At 48.3% G+C, this 23,424-nt stretch overlaps 1 protein-coding gene across 12 annotated transcripts; it reads left to right on the top strand.

Annotated features, from left to right (window-relative positions):
- The first annotated feature begins 3,440 nt into the window (after positions 1–3,440).
- PRODH2 (proline dehydrogenase 2) lies at positions 3,441–23,422 on the top strand. Of its 12 annotated transcripts, XM_036232154.1 has the most exons (14): positions 13,296–13,373; positions 19,765–19,930; positions 20,009–20,163; positions 20,245–20,305; positions 20,380–20,504; positions 20,636–20,728; positions 21,191–21,526; positions 21,603–21,763; positions 21,844–22,037; positions 22,115–22,142; positions 22,229–22,317; positions 22,406–22,579; positions 23,080–23,129; positions 23,220–23,422. In XM_036232154.1, the coding sequence occupies exons 2-14, from the start codon at positions 19,826–19,828 to the stop codon at positions 23,314–23,316; spliced, it is 1,668 nt and encodes a 555-aa protein (XP_036088047.1). In that variant the 5' UTR covers positions 13,296–13,373; positions 19,765–19,825; the 3' UTR covers positions 23,317–23,422. The 12 variants fall into 12 exon arrangements, with proteins under 12 accessions (XP_015975213.2, XP_015975215.2, XP_015975214.2 ...); XM_036232149.1 differs by having other exon boundaries at positions 19,765–20,163; XM_036232150.1 differs by lacking the exon at positions 13,296–13,373 and adding an exon at positions 16,903–17,054 and having other exon boundaries at positions 19,765–20,163.
- The last annotated feature ends 2 nt before the right edge of the window (positions 23,423–23,424 follow it).

The following is a 23,424-nucleotide window of genomic DNA, read 5'->3' as shown; positions in this document are numbered from 1 at the left end:
CTGTCGAGGCATGAATTGAGGCCAGTGAAAGTGCAACGATAAATCACGATGGTCATCTTAGGGTATTTGTACTTTATCCTGTGGGTAACAGGAAGCCATTGAATACTTGAAACAACAAGACAGCATTTATGAGTTGTTTCCGTACACCAATCCCTATTCTAAGTTCTTTTTATGTTTTCTCTCCCGGAACCATCAGAATCACTCATGAGCCACGTTAGTCTGTCATCCAATGCCCACTCGCCCTTTTTCGTGGAGACTCTTTGGAAGCAACAATGCCTAGTCCCCCACTTCAGCTAGGCTTTGTGTGTCTTATCTAGCCCACCCTACTTGGGGATCCACAGGTAGGCATATCACTTATATCTGGCCAGCGTATCCCACACTCCAGCCCTAGTGATCCGCTTAGGGTCATCAGGCGACCCAGTCAGAACTAATGAAAGGACTCTGCAACCCACAGCTGTTCTCCCACTTAGAACTCTGCCTCTGTGCTAATATTCAAACCTTTTCTTCTCTCACCACAAAATGGATAATCACTCACGGAAGGACCATCTGGGAACATTATTCAAGAACCTTCCATAGCAGCTGCTGAGCAGCAGCCTATTGTAGTTCTGTCGGTTCTGCCAGGCACTTAACATCCCCGCCCCCCCCACAGTCTCTCTCCTTCCCAAACTGTCAGTTTCAACTTTACTTTCCCCCAGTTCTAGTTTGTGCTTCTGTAAGTTAGAAGTAATGTTTTTCTCTTCTATGAACCATAGTTATTTCTGCCTCCTTGCCTTTAATTTGCCTGTGATCTCAACTTGGAATTCTCAACCTTTTTTTCAGTAAGAATTTGTGGGGTGTCTAGTCCATGCTATTATTTAAAAAAATGATTAAAGAAGACAATTTAGATGATACAAACAAACTTTAATACTTCATGAAGTGGACAGTCTCCTTTCGGAGAACTGCAAAATGGGACAGAAGGCAAGAAGCTTTTATAGGATAAAGAATAAAGAACAAGGAAGAGACAAGTAGCAAATATCTCATTGGCTGGGGCCACACAGGCAACCTTGCTTGGGATGAGAAGGCCTATAGTGGGTTTGGTGTTTGGGGATTGCCTGACTGGTTATACTGCGGTTCTGGTCAGACACAACATTTGCAGGGACATAAATGGTAACTACGTTTTGGTCGGTTGATGTGGCGCCCCAGGCACAAGCGGCTCCATCTTGGGCCTAGAGATTTATTTCAACACTCTACTCCAGAGGATGCAGAAACAGAGAAAAGATCTAGTTACCTTCAGTGTTGTACAATTTCATTTTAATGTGTGTAGGCATGAATTTCTTTCTTTTTTTTTTTTTTTTATCTAGTTTAGGAGATGCTTGTTTCTTGGAACTGTGGATTCATGTTTTTTATGAGTTTGGGGAAATTCTCAGCCATTATTTATTCAAGGATTGCCTTTCCTACATTCTCTCTTATTTCTGTTTTGGGGACTTTTGTTAGATATTTGATGTTTCTTAACTTCTATTTCATATATTTATCTCTTTTTCTCCTTTTGCTGTATAATTTCCTGACTTATCTTTCGGTTCAATAGTTCTGTCTTCAGCTATGTCTGGTACACTGAGTTTTTAATTTTCGTTTCAGGAATTACATTTATTATATTTTTCATCTCTGGAAGTTTCATCTTTCTTTTAATTTTTCAAATCCACTTTTTCATTCCTGATATTCTCTTGTTGTTTGCTTATGTTTATGGTTGCATATTTTATTTCTTTAAACATTTTACAGAGTTTATAGTCTGATTTTGACAATTCCAGTATCCGCTATTATGAGCGACCACTCTCAGGGAGACTCCACCTCTCCGGCAGTCCCATTCTACCCTTTGCCAGATCATGAGTTTTTTGAGGGGGTGATTCTGGTAGCCTCAAGATGACAATGACTCAAGAAGTGGGTCTCATCCATAATCCACTTGTATTGCCATATGAAGGAATCTCCAAATCCCTTGTCCATAGCAAATGCCAAAACAAACAAACAAACAAAAACCATTAAATCATTCATTCAGCAAAAATTAAGTCCTGTGCTAATCAATGGTAATTAGCATCCCTGGCTTCAGTACACTATATGTGTTGTCATGCATTGTTGCTGGGAGAACTGAGTGCTCTTTACTTGACTCTACTGGGAAAGGACAACTGGATGCTTCTGTCTGGCATCTCCTGGACCCTATGCTCCTTTTCCCTTTGATATTTTCAATCTATATCCTTTCAGTGTAATAAACCATACCCATGAGTAAAAAATGCTTTTCTGAGCTCTGAGTCCCTCTAGTGACTCAGCAAACCTGAGGTGGTTTTCAGGATCCCCAGACATGAGGATAATTAATGGTATATATCTCACCAGGAGCACAGACACAAATGAGACTGTGCATACCCAGCATGTAATGATCACAGCCAGTACTTACCGAGCCCATACTGTGTACCAGGCTGTGTGTGCCCCTGAACCCATTGGATCCTCATAACAACCTTGTGAGACTGATACTATGATTACTTTTTATTCTCATCCCTCAACCCATGATTAACTTTTTACTTTTAATTGTGATATGTATTTTACATTCAAGAGTATAAAATCTAGATGTATAGCTTTAAAAAATACTTATGTGAACAACTGTGAATCATCATCATTTAAGAAAAAAAGAACATAGAAACTCTCATGAGTTGCTACTCAGTGACAACTCCTCCCATCCCCTGAGGTAACCACCTCTCTGGCTTTTGTAATAATCATTTTCTTGCTCACCTTTTCTTTAAAGTTGGACCATCCATGTACGTATGTATCCCCAACACTTTATTACTTTATTTAATTTCCCTGCTTTCAAGTTGATTGAATGGAATAATACGGCATGTCTTTGGTGCCTGGCTTCTTTCACTCAACATTATATTTGTGAGATTTGTCCATATGATTTATTCTTTTTTCATTGCTTTATAGTATTTTGTTGTATAAATATACCACAATGTATTTATACATTCTCCAGTCAATGAATAGTTAGGTGACTCCCATTTGGAGCTATTATAAACATTGCTGCTATGAACATTCCTTCCTCTACCTATTCCCTGAAGCGCATGTTCAAGTTCTCTAGGATATATACTTAGCATGGAACAGCTGGGTTAGAGGTTATAGGTATTTTCTAATTTATTCAATAACACTGCACTTTCTCCCATTTTATGATGAAGCAATTGCAACAAGAGAGGTCAAATAACTTACCCAAGATCACGAAGTCAAACTGCCTTGAAACCAGAGGTCCTTTCTGCCAGAGCCCTGCTCTCACTTAGCACCCACTGGCACATGTTCATGAGCTGTTATGCTGACGGTTGTCCTTTCCTGTCCCCGTTATTCCGAACTCTGTCCTTATCAGTTGATAATTAACTGACTTCCGAGGAGCCCGTGATCCTAAAGATTTGCCTTTTCCTGGCAACTGCCTGGTTAATGAGTCACTGCCCCTGGCCAGGCAAGAGGCACTGGTAGCCCTGCTACTTCCAAAGCCCCTTTACTTGGTGTGGTGAGGGATTCATGATGCTCTGGACCTGTCGAGTGCTCTATTCCCAGGCTGGCCCCTCTGCTAGGGGCTGGCAGCCCCTGAGCTTTGATGGTGCGGCCTTCCACCTCAAGGGCACAGGAGAACTGACACGGGCTTTGCTAGTGCTACGGCTGTGTGCCTGGCCCCCTCTGGTCACCCACGGCCTGGTGGTGAGCAGTGACCCTGGGGCTTTGTCTAAGGGCTCCCCAAGGTCCAGTTTTGAGCTCTCACTCCTTGTCACCCCAGCTCCAGGCCTGGTCTCAGCGATTCCTGGGCTCCCGGCTCTCAGGCGCGCTTCTCCGAGCATCTGTCTATGGGCAGTTTGTGGCTGGTGAGACGGCAGAGGAGGTGAGGGGCTGTGTACAACAGCTCCAGACTCAAGGCCTCCGGCCCCTGCTGGCAGTGCCTATTGAGGAGGAGCCAGACTCAGCTGTCAAGACTGGGTGAGTAAGCACAGCCACCTCATGGGCCATCATTGTCTATACATGCTTGTCATGGGCGGTTATATTGAAATGTTTTAAAAGACTGGATGAGTCAGGGGCCAGGGCCCTGGGAGGTCTGGAGGATGGCAGAAAAGGATTAGCTGCCCAGGCCTCACTGCCCAGCCAGGACCTGATGCCTTCTGGCTGGGCAGTGAGGCCTGGTATGAGGGGAACCTCAGTGTGATGCTGCGGTGTGTGGACCTGTCACGAGGCCTCCTGGCGACTCCTGGCCCAACTGGGAACATCCTCATGCAACTGAAGGTGACGGCGCTGACCAGCTCTCGGCTCTGTGTAAGGGATGGATGGCATGTGGGAGGAGGGTGTGGCTGCCTACAAGGTCCCTCTCATCACCCCACCCACCACCCCATTCCAGAAGGAGCTAACTTCGTGGGTCAGAAGGCCCGGAGCTCCCTTGGAGCTGAGCCCTGAGAGGCTGGCAGAAGCCATGGACTCTGGCCGGGTAAGGATCTCAGACTGGGAGAGAAATGAATGGTTGGTGGGGAATGTCAGGGGAGCAGACTCCCCTGGACTTGTATGTAGCAGAAGCCTGGAAATAGAATGTTCAAACTATTTAACTACCACTACTTTCTAGGCTCAGAACAATCAGAATAAATGTGTCTATAGCCCTGGGGAATCATTGGAATGGACAGACTATGGGTCATCTGAGGGTTCTAGGGAAGGAGCCTGGGGGCTGGGAGCTCTGAAGAGTGATTGAGAAAGAAGCTCTTTATCAACAGGAAGAAAGTATATCAATATTTTATCAATCTACTCAGCTATGCTAATGTGTACTGGATGGCTGGGAATTATGATTAGACCAATGAGGTTCAATTTAATCATTCATTCATCCATCCATCCATTCATTCCTTCATTCCTTTTTATTTCTATGTCCTATTTCTACACTATCTGCCATTGGCCCCACTTCATCCTGTATAATGTATATTTCTTTATTATTGTGATTTCGTTATGCCAAGTGTATACTGCTTAGGGGCATATTTTTCCAATGGTTCATTATGGAAATGTTCAAGCATACAGAAAAGTTTAAAGAATTTTACTGTGAACACCCACATACCTGCCACTGTTAACATTTAACTATACTTGCTTTAAATCATATCTGTCCTTCTATCCATTGCTCTGTCCATCCATCAATACATCTTATTTTTTGATGCATTTCAAAGTAAGTTGCAAACATCAGTACACTTCCCTCCAAATGCTTCAGAATGCATATTGCTAATTAGAACTTGATAATTATTTACAGTACTTTATTTCTTTTCAGGTAAAATTTCCATATGATGAAATGCACAAATTGTAAATGTACCATTCAATGAGTTTCCACATATTCACACACCTGAGCAATTCAAATCCCTATCAAGATATAGAATATTTCCATCACTGCAGAAAATTCCCTTGTGTCCTTCTCTGTCAATCTGAGGGGGTATGTTTTAAGATGTACAAAAATAGTGTTATGTTATCTATTTCATTCCTACTTTTTCCAATAAACACTCAGATCACAAGGTCCATTCAAGCATCTTTGTGAACAGGTAATCCATTGCTTGCAGTTTCTGCTTCCACGTGTGTGGTTTACCTCCCCCGGAATGGACACCCTTATGGCCTCCAAGTCTCCGCCATCCCAAACAATTCTGTAGGGGCATGCTGATGTTTTTTTTTTATCTTGTTTTTTTTTTAATCTATAATTTTTTAAATATGTCACAAAATACATAGAAGCAGGATTTAGTGTTTCAGAGAATCAGTTTTGGAATCTAAAGAGTTTCATCTCTTCAGTTTTAGTTTAGTCACATGAAGAGAGTGCTACCAACTCCTTCCCAGGGCAGCTTTAAGGATTAAAGCCCCCACCCAGCTGGCATCTGACTTGGCAACGAACAGTGGGACCGTCCTCTTTCTTGTGTCACATACCTCCCTTGGTTTCCCCAATGCTATCACACCTGGTTTTCCTTTTCCATAGCTGCTGGCTCATTCTCGGTTTTTGTTAGGTTTTTCTCTGCCTGTGTCTTAAATATGGAGTCCTGTCTCTCTCTCTTTTTATCCCTTACTCCCTTCAAAGGGCTTTCTCACCTACCCCCTACAGCCTCAGTTTCCCCAGCCAGCACTAATGATTCCCATGTTTCTGCCTCAAGCCCTAGCCTTTCCCCTAAGCCTCTTGGGCATTTCCCAGGTCCTCCACACCTGCTGGGTCCCACACTGGCCTCAGTGTCTCCCCAGACCTGCTTCCCCGTCCTGTCTCCATCTCAGAGGCAGCCCTACCACCCTTCATCTCAGATCTGAGTCCCCACCCATCCTTGCTCTCCACATCCTCTGCTTCCACAGCACAATTCATGATTCCAGTTCACTTCCATATCCCCAACCCCTGGCACCTAGACAAGATCTATGTCAAATCAATGAATGAGTGAATGAATGAAGCAAGTGATTTTTAAACAATAAATTAATAGTGGAGAACTTATCACAACGTGCCAGTCACTGTCCTAAGTGTTTCTTATAGTAGTCCCCCCTTGTCTGAGGTTTTACTTTCCAGTTCCAGTTACCTGGAATCAACTGTGGTCTGAAACTATTAAATGGAACAGTTTGGAGATAAACAATTCATAAGTTTTAAATTGTGCACCATTCTGAGTAACTTGAAATCTCACACTGTCCCACTCTGACCCGCTGGAATGAGTTTCATCCCTTGGTCCAGCATGTCCACGCTGTATGTGCTACCCACCGGTTTAGCTGCTTGGTAGCCTTCTCAGTTATCAGATCGACTGTTGCAGTATCGCTCTGCCTGTGTTCAGGTAACCCTTATTTTACTTAACAATGGCCCCAAAGTACAAGAGGAGAGATGCTGGCAATTCAGATATGCCATGCCAAAGAGAAGCCATAAAGTGCTTCCTTTAAGAGAAAAGGCATGAATGCATAGAAAAAAACCATAGTATATATAGTGTCGAGTTATTGTCCGTGGTTTCAGGCATCCACTCAGGGGTCTTGGTATGTATTCCTCTTGGAGAAAAGGGGACTACCATTACATGTTCCAGGGGGACATTTACTCTCTGCCTGTGAGTGGTTGTTTAAAGTGGTGGTCAAGAATCCAGGCTTTGGAGAAGCTGAAGTTTAAATTCCAGGTCTAGTTAGTTGTGTGACTTTAGACAAGCGATTTCAACCTCCCTGTGCCTCAGTTTCCCCCTCTGTAAAATGGGGGTGGTAATAGTCTCTACTTCAGAGGGTGGTGAAGAGTACATGAGTTAATAATTTGGTGAGTACCTGAAATAGCACCTAGCACAGAATAGGCCCTCTATGAGGGTGGCCATTATATATAAGGAGCTCTGCCAGCTGCTGACACCCCCAGAACTCCCCCCAAGACTATGCCCCAAGCCAAAGGGAGACAATTCACTGATTGGAGAAAAAGTGGCTGGGAAGGTGCCCCTAGCCCTTCCTTCCTCCTGGAGACAGTTTTCTCCCTCAAAATGGGGGTGGGTGCTATGTTCAGACCAACCTGTCCTCAGGGGGAGTTCAATTAGCAAGCCTAGTCCCGCTTCATCCATATTGACCCTGTTATATAGAATAAAACTTAAGTCCTACCTGCTCCTCTTTCTTTAACTTCCCAGAAGTTATCTGAACACAGCTGGACATCTTGGTTACCAGCAGCTCTCATTGATCCTTTGGATCCCCATAATAAGACTGTGAGTTAGAGACAGTTATGATTTCCACATTATGAATTTTCTAAATGTTTGATAGTCATCTGCCATATTCCAAGTGCTGTGCTGGGGGGGGGGGGTGGCGGAGAAGACGATGGCCAGGACATACTCCCTGCCCCCCAGGCACTCACTTGCTAGTCAGGGAGGGGCAAGAGACACTAATGAAAACCAAAGCCAGTGTGTAACAAGTATAAATAAGCATCGTAGGGGAAAATAAGGTTGAGGAAGGGGAAGAGAGTCCCGGATAGGAAGTCGCAAACTTAAACCAAGGAAAAACCTCATTGAGAAGGGGACATTGGAACAAAGACCTGGAAGAGAGGTAAGTGGACCTCCCGGGGAAGAGTGTTACAGGTGGAAGGAACAGTTAGAGCAAAGGCTCTGAGGCGGGAAGGTACCTGGCATGTTCAATAGCAGGGAGGCCAGTGCGGTTGGAGGGCAGAGAGTAAGGCAGAGAGTGGGAGGAGGTGAGAGCAGAGAAGCCAGACCGGATGGAAGCTTTGCAGGCTGCAATGAGGCCTTTGACATTTAATGAGGAAATTGAGGTCCTAAGAGACTAAGAGGAAACACTTACGTACTTATTATGAACTACTCACTGCTCTAAGCACTTTCTATAGGTCAATTCCAAGTCGCTTCTCTCTCTAGCTTCAGTTTTCTCATTGGAAAATGAAGCTTGGAATAACTTCTGTCTACTAGAATCACTGTGGAAATTAAATATACAAGATGGTATATGCAGTCACCTATTATTATAATAACAATATGTATCGAGTGCTTATTATGTGCTAGTATTGTCCTATCCTGATTATGTCCAGGTACGTCTCACATATTAATTCATTTTTATCCAGACAACAACTTTATAAGGTAGCTATTATTATCATCTCCATTTTACAGAGGAGAAAGTTGAGGCCTAGAGAGGTTATACAACTTGCTCAAAACCACACAGGAATTGATAGAACCAGGATTCGAACTCAGATTCTGGGCTTTACCATTGTGTTATACTTCGACAAATAGTACATATATGATACAGCAACTGTGCAGATTTCTAACAATTTCTAAACCTTTTCCCCTTCCTGGCAATGGGGGAGAGGAGACTTAGGCCCTAGAAGAAAGTCCTGAGCTTCTCTTGCCTCCCCTGCTGCCCTCCCCCAGGGCTTCCAGGTCCCCTGCCTCAATGCCGAGCAAAATCAGCATCTCCAGTCCTCTCTGAGACGCTTGCAGCAGGTGGCACAGGTAATGCCTTCTGCCTTGACTTGGCTCCACTGCACCTGTTGGGAACCCCTGGAGCTCTGACTACAGCCTGTCTCACCCTCAGCATGCCCGGGCCCAGAACGTGAGGCTCCTGGTGGACGCCGAGTACACCTCGTTGAATCCTGCTCTGTCTCTGCTAGTGGCTGCCCTAGCAATGCGCTGGAACAGCCCCAAGGAAGGTGGGCCCTGGGTGTGGAACACTTACCAGGCCTATCTGAAGGTGTGTGGTGTGCTCCCGGGGGCTGCCAGCTGGGGTCCCAGCACCCTGACCTGAAGGTACCCATGTCCTCTGACAGGACACATACGAGCGGCTGAGGCGAGATGCTGAGGCTGCAGACAGGTCTGGTCTGGCCTTTGGAGTGAAATTGGTACGAGGGGCGTATATGGACAAGGAAAGAAAGATGGCCCTACTCCAAGGGGCCAAAGATCCTACTCAGCCTGACTATGAGGCTACCAGACAGAGGTAGGACTGGGCCAGGCCAGACTCTGAGGCGAATAACATCCAACCTTTAATTAGAGCTCACTACCCATGATGCTGAGCGTCCTGTGTGTGTCTACTCCCTCTCCCTGGTCCAGGACACTGCCACTTACCACCTGATCAGCAGGCTCCTCCTTAGGCTCCTCCTTGGGCTCCCTCCTCCTCACCTTCTACTCCTTCCCTGTCTGTGCAGCCAGGGGGAGCCTGTTTATACCCAAGTCAAAATCCTCCCATTGCACCCTCAGTAAACCACAGATCCTTAACGATGGCCCACAAGGCCCTACAGGATCTGGTCGCTGTCACCTCTGTCACTTTTCCTTCCACTCTTCCCCTCACTCACACTCCTTGATGATCCCCAGGGCCTTTGTACTTCCTACTTGTGCTACCTAAAACATTCTTCTTCTAGGCAGCTGCTCAATCCCTCACCTCCTCAGGTCTTTGTGTATTGATAGCTTCTCAAGGGACCTTCCCTGCACTCGCTATCAAAAACTAGAACATCCGCTCACCCACTCTCTTCCTGGATTAATTTTTCTCTTTAGCATTCATCGGCAGCTGAGTTTCTATACAGTTATGTATTAAGCTGCTTATTGTCTGACTCCCCCACTAGAGTGGGTTCCCAGGAGGCCAGGGGTTTCTGATTTGTTCACTGCGGAACCTTCAGTGCTTAAAATTGTATATGTTACATGGTGGTACTTAGTCAGTACAGATCTGCTGAATGAATAAACAACTACAAATAATAGGTACTATTATTATCATCCCCATTACAAGAGGATGAAACTGAGGCGCTGAGAGGTGAAATCACTTACCTCAGGTCACATAGCTATTACGTGGCAGGGCTAAGATTTGAGTCCAGGCAGCCTGGCTGTCGACCCTCATTCTTACTCACCTCAGATCACTCTGTGCTGGGGGCAAGATGTGGGTAGACTCCTTTGACTCCCAACCCATGGCTCTGGGAAGAAGGACTTTATTTCTTCAATGCATACTTGCTGACCACCTGATTTAGATTAGAATCTGTTTTGGACCCTGGTGACAGCCACCAAGGAGGGCCCCAGGTCCTGCCCCATGGAGTTTACAAAGTCTGACTTCATTTCACAGTGGATTAAGGAGAGGTTTATAGAGCCACAGGAACTTACCAAGCTTCCAGAGCAAGTGGCCAAGCCATGATTGGAACCTAGGCTTGCATCCAAAGGCAGTGAGGGCTTCTAGGCAGGTACCATATAATTCACATACCATAAAAATTCACCATTTAAAAGTGTACAATTCAGTGAATTTTAGTATATTCACAGGGTTGTACAATCATCACCACTATTTAATTCTAAAATATTTTGTCACCTCAAAAAGAAACCCATTAGCAGTCACTCCCCATTCCCTCCTCCCCTCAGCCCCTGGCAACCACTAATCTTTTTGTCTCTGTCAATTTGCTTATTCTGGGCATTTTATGCAAATGAATATAATATGTGGCCTTTGTATCTGGCTTCTTTTACTCAGCATAATGTTTTCAGTGTTCAACTATATTACAGTATGTGTCAAAGCTTCATTCTTTTTTATGGCTAAGTAACATTCCATTATGTGTATGGACTACAGTTCACTTATCCATTCATCAGCTGACAGACATTTGGATTGTTTCCACTTTTTGGTTGTTGTAAATAGTGCTGCTGTGAACATTCATGTACACATTTAAATAGGCTCCCTCTGGCTGCACATGGAAAACAACTGGAAAGGGGGGTAGAAAGGCAGGAGGAGGGAGCCCAAGAAGGAGACTGCTGATCAAGTAAACATACGTGCATTTTCAATTCTCCCACAAGTCCAATCCTCGGGGAGTAGAATCACTGGGTCATGTGGTAACTCCATGTTTAACCTTTTGAGGACCTGCCAGGTGGTTTTCCACAATGGCTGCACCATTTTACATTCACATTAGCACTGTATGAGGGTTCCCATTTCCGCACATCCCATTTCTGCACATGAATGGCTCAGTACCATTCATGTTTTAATATAGATTTTAAATAAGTAATAAATTCATGGGATTTGAACATCAAAATTAGATGAAAATGTATATATCTCATTTTGACCCAAATCCCTATCTAATTATGGAGTCTCCCTGGCCCCACAGGTAACCCTTTTCATTATATGTATTTCTTGAGTTCCTTTATGCACATACACAAAGATTTTTGTGTGTGTATGTGCAAAAGGCATCACGTCTCCACACTGTTCCTTGCCTTTTCACTCAACTGCATATCTTAAAGGCAGAATAGTCTAGTGATAATGAGTCTAGCCCCTGGGGTATCAGATAACCTGGGTTCAAATCCCAGCTTGGTCACTTCTAGCTGTGTGACCCAGTGACCAGAATCTTAACCTCTTTCACCTTCGATCTCCCCCTCTGTAAAACGGGGATAACCAGAACATCTACCTCACAGTGTTGATTTGAGAGTGACATGAGTGAATATATGTGTGTCAGGCAGCGTCCCAGAGGAAATAATTCTATACAGACTAAAGGAGAATTAGTGAAGGGACCAAATTTATGGAGTGTGGGCAAGGTTCGGGAAACCCACAGGGAATGCTGAAGCACCTGGAACCCACACAAGTGGGAGGCTATTACGACCCTTGTTCTATAGATGAGATAAAGTGGCCACGCTGGAGGAGGTGTGGCCACACACAAGGTGTGGGACAGTGGGAGTGGGCCAGAGAGGGGGCTAAGAGGTGAAACCCCCGCGCTCTCTCTCCTACCTTCTGATCTCCTGCCCATGACTCCATGGGGATTACAGGATGTAAAAACTTTCTGAGGGACCGAGAAGAGCCGAAAACACATCTGGAGGGCAATGGAGAATAACCAGCATAGTACGTGAAGGCCATTAGGTGGCACCCAGCCTACAGCAAGCTTGGAAAGCATTTGCCGGTCTTTTTACTTTGCCATATCAGTGCCTAGAGTGTCCTTGGTCTTTTTACAGCTGCATGGCACTCTGCTATCCTGTGCGTGCCATCGTTCACCTAGCCAGTCCCCTACTGATGGACATTTGGGTTGTTGCTAATCATGTTCCATAGACAATGCTGCAAGTGAATGACCTTTGGTAAATGTTATTTTGTGTGTGTGATGTGGACCTTCGTTGTGAAACTGCCATTGTACCAAAGGCTTTATGTACACCTTCATCTCATTCCATCCTCACATCGCTGTTAAATGTTACAAGAGAGAAAGGAGAAGGGATGGCCCTTGAAGCTAGCTGGTCCAGGTGGAAGGAGGTATTTTCTGACTCCAGGGTCCTTGCCCTTAGCCACCACACCTCCCAAGAACCAAAATGCCCAGTCCCTGGGGCCTGACTCTCACTCACAGGTGCCATATCTGAATGGAACATCTCTCCTCAGTTATAGCCGCTGTTTGGAGCTGATGCTGACCCACGTGTCCCACCGTGGCCCTGCATGCCAACTTATGGTGGCTTCTCACAATGAGAAAACTGTTTGCCAGGCAACCAAGCGGTATGAGGGGAGCTTCCTTTCCCTTGCTCACATGCCAAGGATGGGCAGAGGGTGGTGGACATGAAACAAGGGGAGGAACAGTGTGGGGACAGTAAGTTCAAAGGGATTCTGGGAAGGGTATTAAAAATATTTAACCCCCGCTATACCTGTAAGTCCTGTATGCCCCGGGTGAACAAGGCATCACTCGTTATTTGCTAGGGCATGGAGAGGTCCGAGGGTTCCAGGGAAGGAATTGGGACTCACTGCGGAGCTTTTAGGGGCTTCCGAGCAGTTATTATTTATCAAGTTTAAAAGTTATCCAATATTTAAATAACTGGAACAGCCATTGAGTGTACAATGGCTGACTTTCAGTTCTGGATCTAGCCACTATGTGGATTGATGATGTGGCTTTTTCTGTAGCATGTGGGAGCTGGGCATTCCTCTGGATGGGCCTGTCTGTTTTGGACAACTTCTGGGGATGTGTGACCATGTCTCCCTGGCATTGGGTATGTAAATGGCTCATTCCCTACCACCGCCACCATGCCCCGCCCAGCCCCAGTCCTCATTCCCTCTCCACCAGATTCCTTTTCCCATTCTCAGCCAATGCCTGGCCAGGCTCCTATCTAGCGCCTGCAGATGGCTCGGTCTCCAGACCCTTCCAGATAGATCTGTTGTTCCAATGTTTAAAGACCTTGCAGGCCTGTGTCTCTGTACCTGTTCTTTGTTGTGTTTGCTGGTTCTGGATCATGGTGTCTTGTTTCCTGTGTACATGGTCATCTTCACTGTGTTGCTCCCCAGGGCCTGAGACCAGAAGATTTATGTTTTCTTCTGCCAGATGCTAAGAGGGTACAAAACCATTGTATCTTAAATTCACAGCTTGAGGTTCCTTGAAGCATCCCAGGGATGCAAATTCAGGCTGCAAATATGTGAGACGACCAACACACACTCACAACCTCTCAGAGATGGATTTCTCTGTTTTCTTCCCTGCTCGACTCATGGTCAAGGCCATCCCCTGGGAGTGGGAGAGGTGGAAGAGATGACTTCTTATGAAGTCTTACTTTGAGGGTATACACTTATGTGTTCCAGCTTAATGTGGGGAAGTTCTCCTTTACACCTCTCACCCTGGGCAGGCTTTGGGCCTGGATTTCTGTACCCCCTCAACTCTATGTAGTCATCAAATAGCGGCTCAATTTTACTTTCAGGGCAGAAATGCTTCCTGTGCATGTCTTCTCTCTCTGGTTCTCACTGTCTCTTAATTCTTGGATTAGTAAATTCTTTATTCTCTTGGCAGCATTTTAATAAGTTTAAAAATTTTTAAATGTTTACTCCAGAACTTTTAGGTTTTTTTCCAGTGGGAAATTTTGTCCAACTCACCTAGTCTGCCACATTTCAAAACTGGAAGTCAGTTCCCATGGAGCCTGGGGGAACCTCTCCCCAAGCATGAGCCCACACCCTGCCAAGACTCTCCCTGCAGGGCAGGCGGGCTATGCCGTGTATAAGTCCATCCCCTACGGCTCTCTGGAGGAGGTGATCCCCTACCTGATTCGGAGGGCCCAGGAGAACCGGAGTGTGCTGCAGGGTGCCCGCAGGGAACGGGAGCTGCTCAGCCAAGAACTTTGGAGGAGGCTGCTGGGTAGGGCCTGAGGGTACCCTTTTAGCACCCCCAGGAGTTATGTGGTCAATAAAGGTCCTGAGTTACTGTCCAAGCTGCTGCTTTGCATTGAAGCCACCTCCTTGGGGAAGGGCTAATCTTGACCTCAGCCAGCTCAGCTAAGGTGCTCTGCATCTCAAAAGAGACCTTTAGATAACCTTAGAGCATAACGAGGGCATTGATCAAAGACTAATGAAGCCTCCCCCTGACACTGAAGCAGTCTATCCTGCAATGAGTCTGGGTTCTACTCAACTAGTCAGTGGCTGATGAGAGCACTTTCTTCACTTCGGTGGATGCCCAGGCGAAGAACAGACACTGAGGCACTGAAGTCAAGAGGTTGGGCTAAGGCAACACGGGCAGGAAGAGATGCCTGAAAGAGGCAAGTCACTCTCGTTTAATAATTTTCTGAGGCCTCTTCTGAGCTAGACTCTGAGCTGAACGATGCTGAGGACACAACAGTGACCAAGACAACTTATGGCCTGACCTCATTAGGCTCATTTTCTTCAGACAGTGACAGCCCAGAGTGGTCTGGGCTATGATAGGGGACGCTGAGGCAGAGAATTAGGGCAATATTGAGGAAAGCTGGAGGCTGTGGAAGGCCAGAGGAGGCACCTTGTAATTAAGAGGACTTTCCAGAGAATTCATAAGAAACCAAGTAAATATTGAGAAGAACCTTCAAAAGCAAGGGCATGTGCATAAACAGAGAAGTGTGAAACAGACCCGGGGTTGGGAAGACAAGGATGGACGATGTGCAGGGCCAGATGGTGCAGTTTTAGATGCCAGACTGCAGAACTTGGGTCATGTGTCAAGGACACTGGGAAGTCAGGAAGGTTTCAAGCAGGAGAGAGAGAGTCAGGTTTGGTTTTAGGACGATCCTCCTGGCTGCCATGTGGTGGGTGGACAAGAGTGGGGAGACAGGCTGGGAGCCCAGGGAAAGCTGGAGTAGGAAATCCTCGAAGGGAGGAGCTGTGGGGAAAGGAAGAGGGGGCTGACATAAAGGACAATCAGGAGGCTGAGTGGGACATGGGGCTGATAGGCTGTATGGGAGGAAGACTTTTAGCTCAAGGCCCAGGGCTCTGGCTTGAAGAGAAGACAGTAGCGCCAACCCTGAGACAAGAATCCAGGAGGAAATGCATTTTTGGTGAGATATTGAGGCAAGTGTGGGATCTGGTAAGTATGGGGATCCCAGGGGACATCCAGGAGGAGGTGTCCAGGACACTGTGGGGATCCAGATCTAGGGCAAAGAGGAGAGGCTGAGGCAAGGACAGAGGGAAAAGCCCGTGGAGGTGGAAGAGAAACACCGAAGAAAACAGCCAAGCCCAGGGATCACGAAGGACCAGCCACCCCTAACAAGTCTTGGAATGGGGAAAATAGAAGGGGTGACATGTAGGGCATAGCTGACAGCTTTGGTGTGGACATTGCTGTCTCTTCTCTCTGGTCACCTCAGGGCATAGCTGTGGTGCCTCTCAGAGCCTACAGCGCAAGCTCACACGTGGCAGGAGGCCATTGATGCGCCTGCGCCTAGAATACCCACCCAGATCGCCAGAGCTAGTGCTCCAAGGTCACGTGGTGATCCCTGTCGGAGCCCAACGGTAGATGCTAAGCCTCCTGGACTGGGATCTGGGCTCCAGAAGCTTCTTAGATCTTACTGGGTCCTCAGCTCTCCACCAGACCCCGCCCCTAGCCCGCATACCCCGCCCTCAGACCACCTCCTTCCTCTCCCCACTTTCAACGCCGCAGGCCCCACCCTTTTATGAGCGCCAGGCTCTTTTCCGACCCTTCCTTCCTCCCGCCCACGACACAGTCCTCAGAACTCTTCCTTCCCTCGGTCCCTTCCCTTATCCTGTAGACCCTACCCCAGCGTAGAGACACTTCCCTAAACCTCACTCCGCGAGCCAACCTTCAGACCCTCTCATAACCCACAGACCCTGTCCTGGGACTGACCTCCACTCTTGGGCCCCTTCTCACAGCCCATAGACTCCACACCCTCTCAGATTCTAACCCTCAGGCTCCCCTTCCTTCAACCCATAGGTTATATTCAGACCCTCTTGCCAAGCCCCCAGACTCCTTTTCCGGGCTCAGATCCTACCCCTGAAACCCTTACACCTCTCCTCCAGAGGGTGCCCAGCCCTCAGATTTCCTTAGAGCCCTTTCAGTTCGCAGACTCCTGTAGACTCCTGATCTTCTGGTATGTAGCTTTTCCAGAGCCTACCCCTATTCTCATTCAGACACTTCCTTCCAAATCAGACCCCCACCCCAAACCCCTTTCCTTTCAGACTGCACTCTAGGACTCCCAGACAGCTCTGTCTTTATTGCTCCCAGAGGGTCCAGTCTTCTCCTCTTTCCCTCATGAGACCCCCTGGCTGATCCCTGTCCAGGAGCTGACTGAGTCTGGAGCCCACGATGCCCTCCCTGCGCTCTCACTTACCTGTGGAGCTGGGCTCTGTTGGGGATCCAAAAGCCCAGGTGGGCCGTTTACATCGCCTGGCTGTGGCTGGGGGCCCAGGCTGGGGCCTTGTCCGGCTTCTTAGGAAAGGTAAGGGTTTGGCTGTTGGAATTGCCTGTGAGGGCAAGATCAAGGGGCAGTATGGAGGGTGCAACTTCAATTGTCCAGTCAGCAATTTTATACCAGGCACCCACTGTGCACCAGGCTCTGTTGTCTGTATTAGGGGTTTAGGGCTAAACATCACCTTCTGGCTCATTATGAATTGAATCTATTATGAGAATTAAGAGAGTGATGAGAATGAAGTAGACACACTGGAAGGGATGGCCTTTCTGGTGGCGTGATACTTGAGTATCACAGTATAAGAGCCAGTCATGCAAAAAGCTGAGGGAAGAGCATTTCAGAAAGATGGAATAGCCAGTGTAAAGGCCCTGAAGTTAAAACAAACGGGGTATGTGTAAATAGCCCCAGGGAGCAAGGGGACTCAGGGACAGGAAAGGGCCTCAAAAGGAATATGAATTTCGTTGGATTTTGTCCTGTATGTGATGGGAAACCATTGGAGTTGTAGGCAGGAAATTAATATTACCCAATTTACAATTTGTTTCTCATTGATTTTTGTAAATTAATTGTACATCTGGCTGCTTTCTGAACTTGATTAATAGTTGTAATTGTTGACTCTTCCTTTTTTGTTATCTGCAGATGGTGAAAGTTTGGTCTCAGCCCTTTAATCTTTAAATTCTAATTTATTAATATACTTATCACTTATTAATTTATTTGTTCATTAATTTATTCATTTATTTCTCTTTCACACATTTTTTTTTTTATCATAAAGCGTTGGCCAGAACTTTCAAACCTTCTTGTCAATGGGCAACTCTTTCCTTGTTTTTGATATTTAAGGAAATGAGTCCTATGTTTCTGCATTAAGTATCATGTTTGCTCTTTGGTTTTGGTTTATAATTTTTATCAAATAAGGAAATTCCCATCTATTCCTAGTTTTCTGAGGTTTTTTTCCTTAATCACAAATAGATGTTGAATTTTATCAATTATCTTTTCTGTATCTACATGATTTTTGTCCTTTAATCTATGAATGTGTTTTATTACACTGACAGATTTCCTTTTGTGGAATCACCCTTGCTTTCCAGGAATAAATTGATTGGGTTGCCTCTTTTACTTTATTTAGGGGTTTTATACATATAATCACAAATGGAATTGATATATAATTTCATTTTCTGGTTCTGGAAACTCATGATTATAGAACAACTTGTATAAAAGTATCTCTACATGAAATGAAACGAAATGCTTATCATTGTGAATAATAATCCATATCAAGAAATAATTTGCATTTTAAGAAGATCCCTCTTCAAGTATCATTCAAGACAAATGCAGAGAACTAGTTAGAATGTCATTGCAAAATATGGTGGCTGCTAAGTTTAAAATAAGAGCCAGCGAGTGTGATATTTAGAGCTTTGAGGGACCTCATTTGGAGGGGTTTTGTGATTTGGACAAAGTGCTTGATTGATTAGCCACATCTGCCAAGGACATAGGAGTACAAGAACAAGGATGCCATGAATTTGCTCTTCCTGATGATATGGGATAGAGCCTGGAGGAAGAGGAGATCAGGGATGTTGGATGCAGAGAAATAGACCTTGGGGCATGATGGGTGCAGAGATAAGGTTTTGGGAGGGTTGAGCTGAGCAGTGTGATGGAGAGAGAGAATTGCCAAGGGCATGGAGTCAGGTACAGAAGAGGTTGCTACTTGGATTCTGCTCTTAGATGCAGTGTTGAAAAATAAGCTTGAGATATTTTCCGATAAAATCCAGAGAGTTTGCTTTCCTTAAAAAATTGAATGGGACCTGTACATACACTGAATTAGAGCTGGGTGGAGGCTACCTGCCCTGGGCAGTGCACAAGGCTCCTGTAAGCTCAAGTCCCCACAAAGTCTGTTTTGTTTTGTTTTGTTTTTTTGTTTATTTGTTTTTTTGTGTTTTTGACACCCCTGGGATGGAAACGGCGGGTAAATGTCACCCCTTGTTCCAGCTCTCTGGACTTAATGGTGAGCGCTGCATTGAGATGGATTCTAAGGCAGAGTACCCAGAAGCTGTAGGATGGCAGTTCCAGGACATAGGGATGGAAACTGGGGTCAAGTGTCACCCCTTCAAGGAGGGACTGTGGGGGCTGGGAGTTGGCAAAGGTGGTGCCTGGAGTAAAGGGCAAGGATGGTCCTAAGCCTCGCTGCCTCTCAGTTGTCCAGGTAGATGGTGAGAACTCTGTTGGGCAGACGGGGCTCTTTCTCTCAGCGTTGCTGGGCCATAGCTCTGCTGTGCAGCTCCTGCTGGCCTTTGGCGCCAACCCCAACCAGTGAGTGGACAGGTGGTGATGCCCTCACACTCCCAGGGGCCTGAGTCTGAGCCCCAGAGAACCAGAGCTCTCTTCCCCAGAGGCCTCTTGCCCTCGCAAACTCCTCTCATCCCCTGATGACCCTCCTATCCCCAGTAACCCCTCTTGTCCTCTCGAGTGAATACTTGTCCTTCAGTGACTATTCCCAGTCTCCTGGTGCCTCTCATGGTGCTCACAATGATCCTGTCATCCTCTCAAAGACCCCACCTTGTCCCCAAGCAATCCCTCTTATCCTGGTATCTACTTCCCATGTTCATGAAGAGGACAGGGATGCCCCCTACTCCCCTAACCTTTCCTACTTACCTCCCAGTGACTCCTTTCATCCTTCAATGTTCCTTTCCTGTTACCCTTTATCCCTGTCCCATCCCTTTTCTAATCTATTCCTGTCTTTATTGTACTGCTGTAGCCGCTGCCTCGATGGCAGCACACCTGTGCACGCAGGTGCCTTCTCGGGCCGCCGCCTGGTGATGTTGTATCTGCTGCAGGCGGGAGGTGACCTGCGTCTGCATGACCAGCAGGGTCGCACACCTCGGGACTGGGCAGAGCAAGGTGGTACTAAGCAGAGCCAGGAGGTGAGCAGTGGCCTAGGTGGAGTGGGGCATCAGGGCCAGCACCCCTACCCTACCTCACCCCACATGCCCCCTATCCAGGTGCTAGAGCTGTTACAACTCTGCCGTACCCATATATCAGCACTAGTGCACAGTGGTGAGTTGGCACCCATTGCATCCCTGGGCCAATTGCAGGCCGGCTCTGGACATAGCCCGTGTGGCTACCTGTCCTTGCTGCGGCTGGTGCAGGCGGACAGGTAACTGTCCACAATGTGAAACCCGCCCATCCACCACTCCCGACTACCTCAGACTTACTCTTGGACTGCCCTTTATCCTAGGGCACCAAAGCCAGCGAAGATCAGGAGACCCCCACAAATCCCAGCCTTGGGGTTTGGCCAGGTAAGTGGGAGAGGTTGGGGGAGCAGGGATCACCTGTCCTCTTCATGCCTCATAGCCCCGCTCCCCATCCCCAGATGAGCAGCCTGTGGACACTGGGGCTGGTAACAGGCATACCACTCGTGGACCCCAAGGAGCTGCTGCCAACCCAGGGCATGCCTGACTGCACCTACGAGAGCAGCTCCCATACAGTTATGGTCAAGTGAGAGACAGCCCCCCCGCCATTGCCTGATTGTCCAGCACAGCTCCGGAGAGAGTCCAGCTCTCCCACTCCCCTCACAAGGAAAATCCCCTTGTCTCAGATGCATACTCCCCTCCTCCCCCAATCTCCAGCCTTCTGTGGAGGGGCCACTCAGTGACCGTGCGGCAGCTGAAGGCCCCTGGAACCCAGCCTGATGTGCTGTTGGCTGACCTTCAGCATTGCAGGTACACCACCCTCAGCCTTCTCCCCAGGCCAGCCCAGTCCCACAGACCAGTCTCCTGCCCACTCTGCTTACTCAAGTGTTCATAAACAGAAGACCAGGGAGTGTGGCAATGGCCACAGTTACTGAGTCTTCACCTCTGGGCCAGCACGTGGCATGGAGCCCTCCTACTGGAGTGACCATCTCCCCCACTGGAAAGCGGGTACCCAGTTCTGTGTGCTGTGTCTTATAGGCTGCAGAGAGGTGTATGTGTGTGTGTTGGGAGCGGGGTACCACGAACAGGGTACACAGTGGGTACTGGCTCTCTGATGGCCAAGCTGTATGACCTGGGGTCTCAGTTTCTCTCTTGCCCAGTAGCTGGTGTAGATCAGCAGCCCCTGGTACATAGTGACCTGTTTCCAGGAGTAGCTCCTACTCCATACAGGTCAGGGTCTCCTTGTGAGTGGCATGCTTTCTTCCCACCCAGCACCCTGCACCACCCCAACCTGTTGCTTCTGATGGCACTGAGCCCCTCGGCGGACCTGTCAGAGCTGCGCCTTCTCTTTGAGCCTGTGTGGCTAGGCTCCCTGCATGCGGTGCTGCACCCCCAGGGACCGAGCAAGGGGCGGCCCCGCACTGTGCCAGGCCTGCAGCCTGGCTGCCTGTTGCTGCAGGTGCTAGAGGCCTTGCTGTTCCTGCAGGCCCGCTGGCATGCTCATGGTGGCCTCAGCTCGCATGCTGTGCAGCTGGTGCGGCCAGGCCTGGCCAAGGTGGGCAGCCTGGAGCATGGGCGCCCACTGCACCATCGCTGGCTGCGGCCCAGGTGAGTGCATCTCACCTGCCTGCCCAGTGTTCTTGTTGAGCAGCCAATGACTCACCAGGCCCCTTGGCTTCCACAGGCCTCAGCAGGGCTACTACCCCTGGGGAAGGCCAGGCCCAGGGCTGCCCCCGCCTCCCGAATTGTACCCATGGCTGCCACTTGAGCTCATCTGCGGTGATATGCCTGCTACCACCTCAGACCTCTATAGCTTCTGCATCCTGGCCCAGGAGGTCTTCACCGGTCAGTGAGCGACCCTATACCTTGCCCCAGTGAGGCACCCCTCACCCCCATTTGGGTTTTCCAATCACGCTTCCTCACAGGAGAGCTGCCCTGGGCTGGAAAAGAGGGGCCTGAGGTAAAGGCTAAACTGGAGGCAGGTGAGAGCCCAGCCCTGAATCCCCTGGTGCCAACCCCTTACCAGGCCTTGGTTCGGGCTGGACTGGGCCGAGGGCCTGCTGACCGCTGGGGCAGCCTGCAGAATACCCGATACCTGCTACGGGAGGCCATGGCTCAGGTACACGACAGGTTAGCAGGGGTGAGTGGTAGTCATGGAATCTCAGACAGGGCCCACATCCAATCTCCTTTCCACAGGACTCGGCTCCCCACAGTTCCCCACCAGGTTAGAGGGCAAGGAGGGGTGGTGGCCAGTGCTGGGCACAACTCAGCTGTACCCTCCCATTCTAACCAAATGGTTTGTCCCTCCAGAGACACTGTACTATGAGGTAGCTTCTCAAGCCAAGACCACACCCAGGCCTCCGTCCCCCATGAGGTCCCTGGGCCCCTTCCAATCCCAGGTAGGAGCCAGGGCGGGGATGTGGAGGGCGAAGGGAGTTGTGGGACACCTGGACCAACCACACAGCTCTCTGCCACTGCTCTCTGCAGGTCCTGGAGACTCCGCAGGTCATGGGCCACAGCAGAGTCCAGACGGACATAGCCTGGGACTCAGGTAGCAGTTTGACTCTAAGCAGCAGTCCCAGTGCCAGCCCTGGCTCCTGCCCAGGCCACAGCCCCACAACCAGGGTCAGCTTGCAGCACTGCCCGGAACCCAGCTCAACAGTATGTGCGACCGACCATCCAATCCCTAACCTGTGACCCCTCCCCCGCATTGTCACCAGCCCCAATTTCCCTGGCTGTCTCTTCTTTGACCAGGGACCCCCACAGGACCAACTGTCCCCTCAACGACCTGTGACTCTTGACCAACCCTGCTTCCCCCAGGGCCTTGCCCTACACTCCAGCCTTTTGGACTCAGGCTCTCCGCTGGGGAGCCAGGGCTCTGTAGAGCAGCTTGAGAGGAAGTTCTCAGCCAAGATCCCAGCACTGCAAGGCCTTAGGCGCCATACACACAGGGCTGCCCTGCTGGACCCCTAGCCCTGGGAGCCCACCCCATGCCTGCTGACCCGCAGGGAGGCTTCCCATACCCTGGGAGGCTGCTGGTAGGAAAGGCCACTGGGGCAGGTGAAGCAAAAGACCCTGAGCCCATCTCCTGCCCCGCCTCCACCCTGGTCCATCTGAGCTTCATGGCCACCAGGTAGCAGCTCTAGCTTTTATCCCTGCAGGTGACCAGCCCTGAGCTGATCAGAGGAGATCCCTTCTCCAGTATGCAGAAGTGAGAAATGGGCCTTAGTGGGAGGGCCCCTGAGCCCCTTTCTCATTCCTGAGGGCACCTTCTGTCCATCCCTACCCCTCTCCTCCCCAGGATGGATCTGTTGGAAGAGATCATGGCCGAGCTACAAGGTGGACGCCAACTCGGAGACAGACCCAGCCTTGACCTCACTCCTGACACAGATTCCTAGGGCTCCCATGGCCTCCTCTCTGTGGATATCTCCCCTCCGCACCTCCCAAGAGGGTCTCTCCTCAGTATCTCCTGAAAAGATAAAATGAAATAAAATGATAAAACAATC

This window comes from Rousettus aegyptiacus, unplaced genomic scaffold (assembly GCF_014176215.1).
Source record: "Rousettus aegyptiacus isolate mRouAeg1 unplaced genomic scaffold, mRouAeg1.p scaffold_m13_p_14, whole genome shotgun sequence".
NCBI lineage: Eukaryota > Metazoa > Chordata > Mammalia > Chiroptera > Pteropodidae > Rousettus > Rousettus aegyptiacus.
This window is presented reverse-complemented; position numbering and strand designations above follow the sequence as displayed.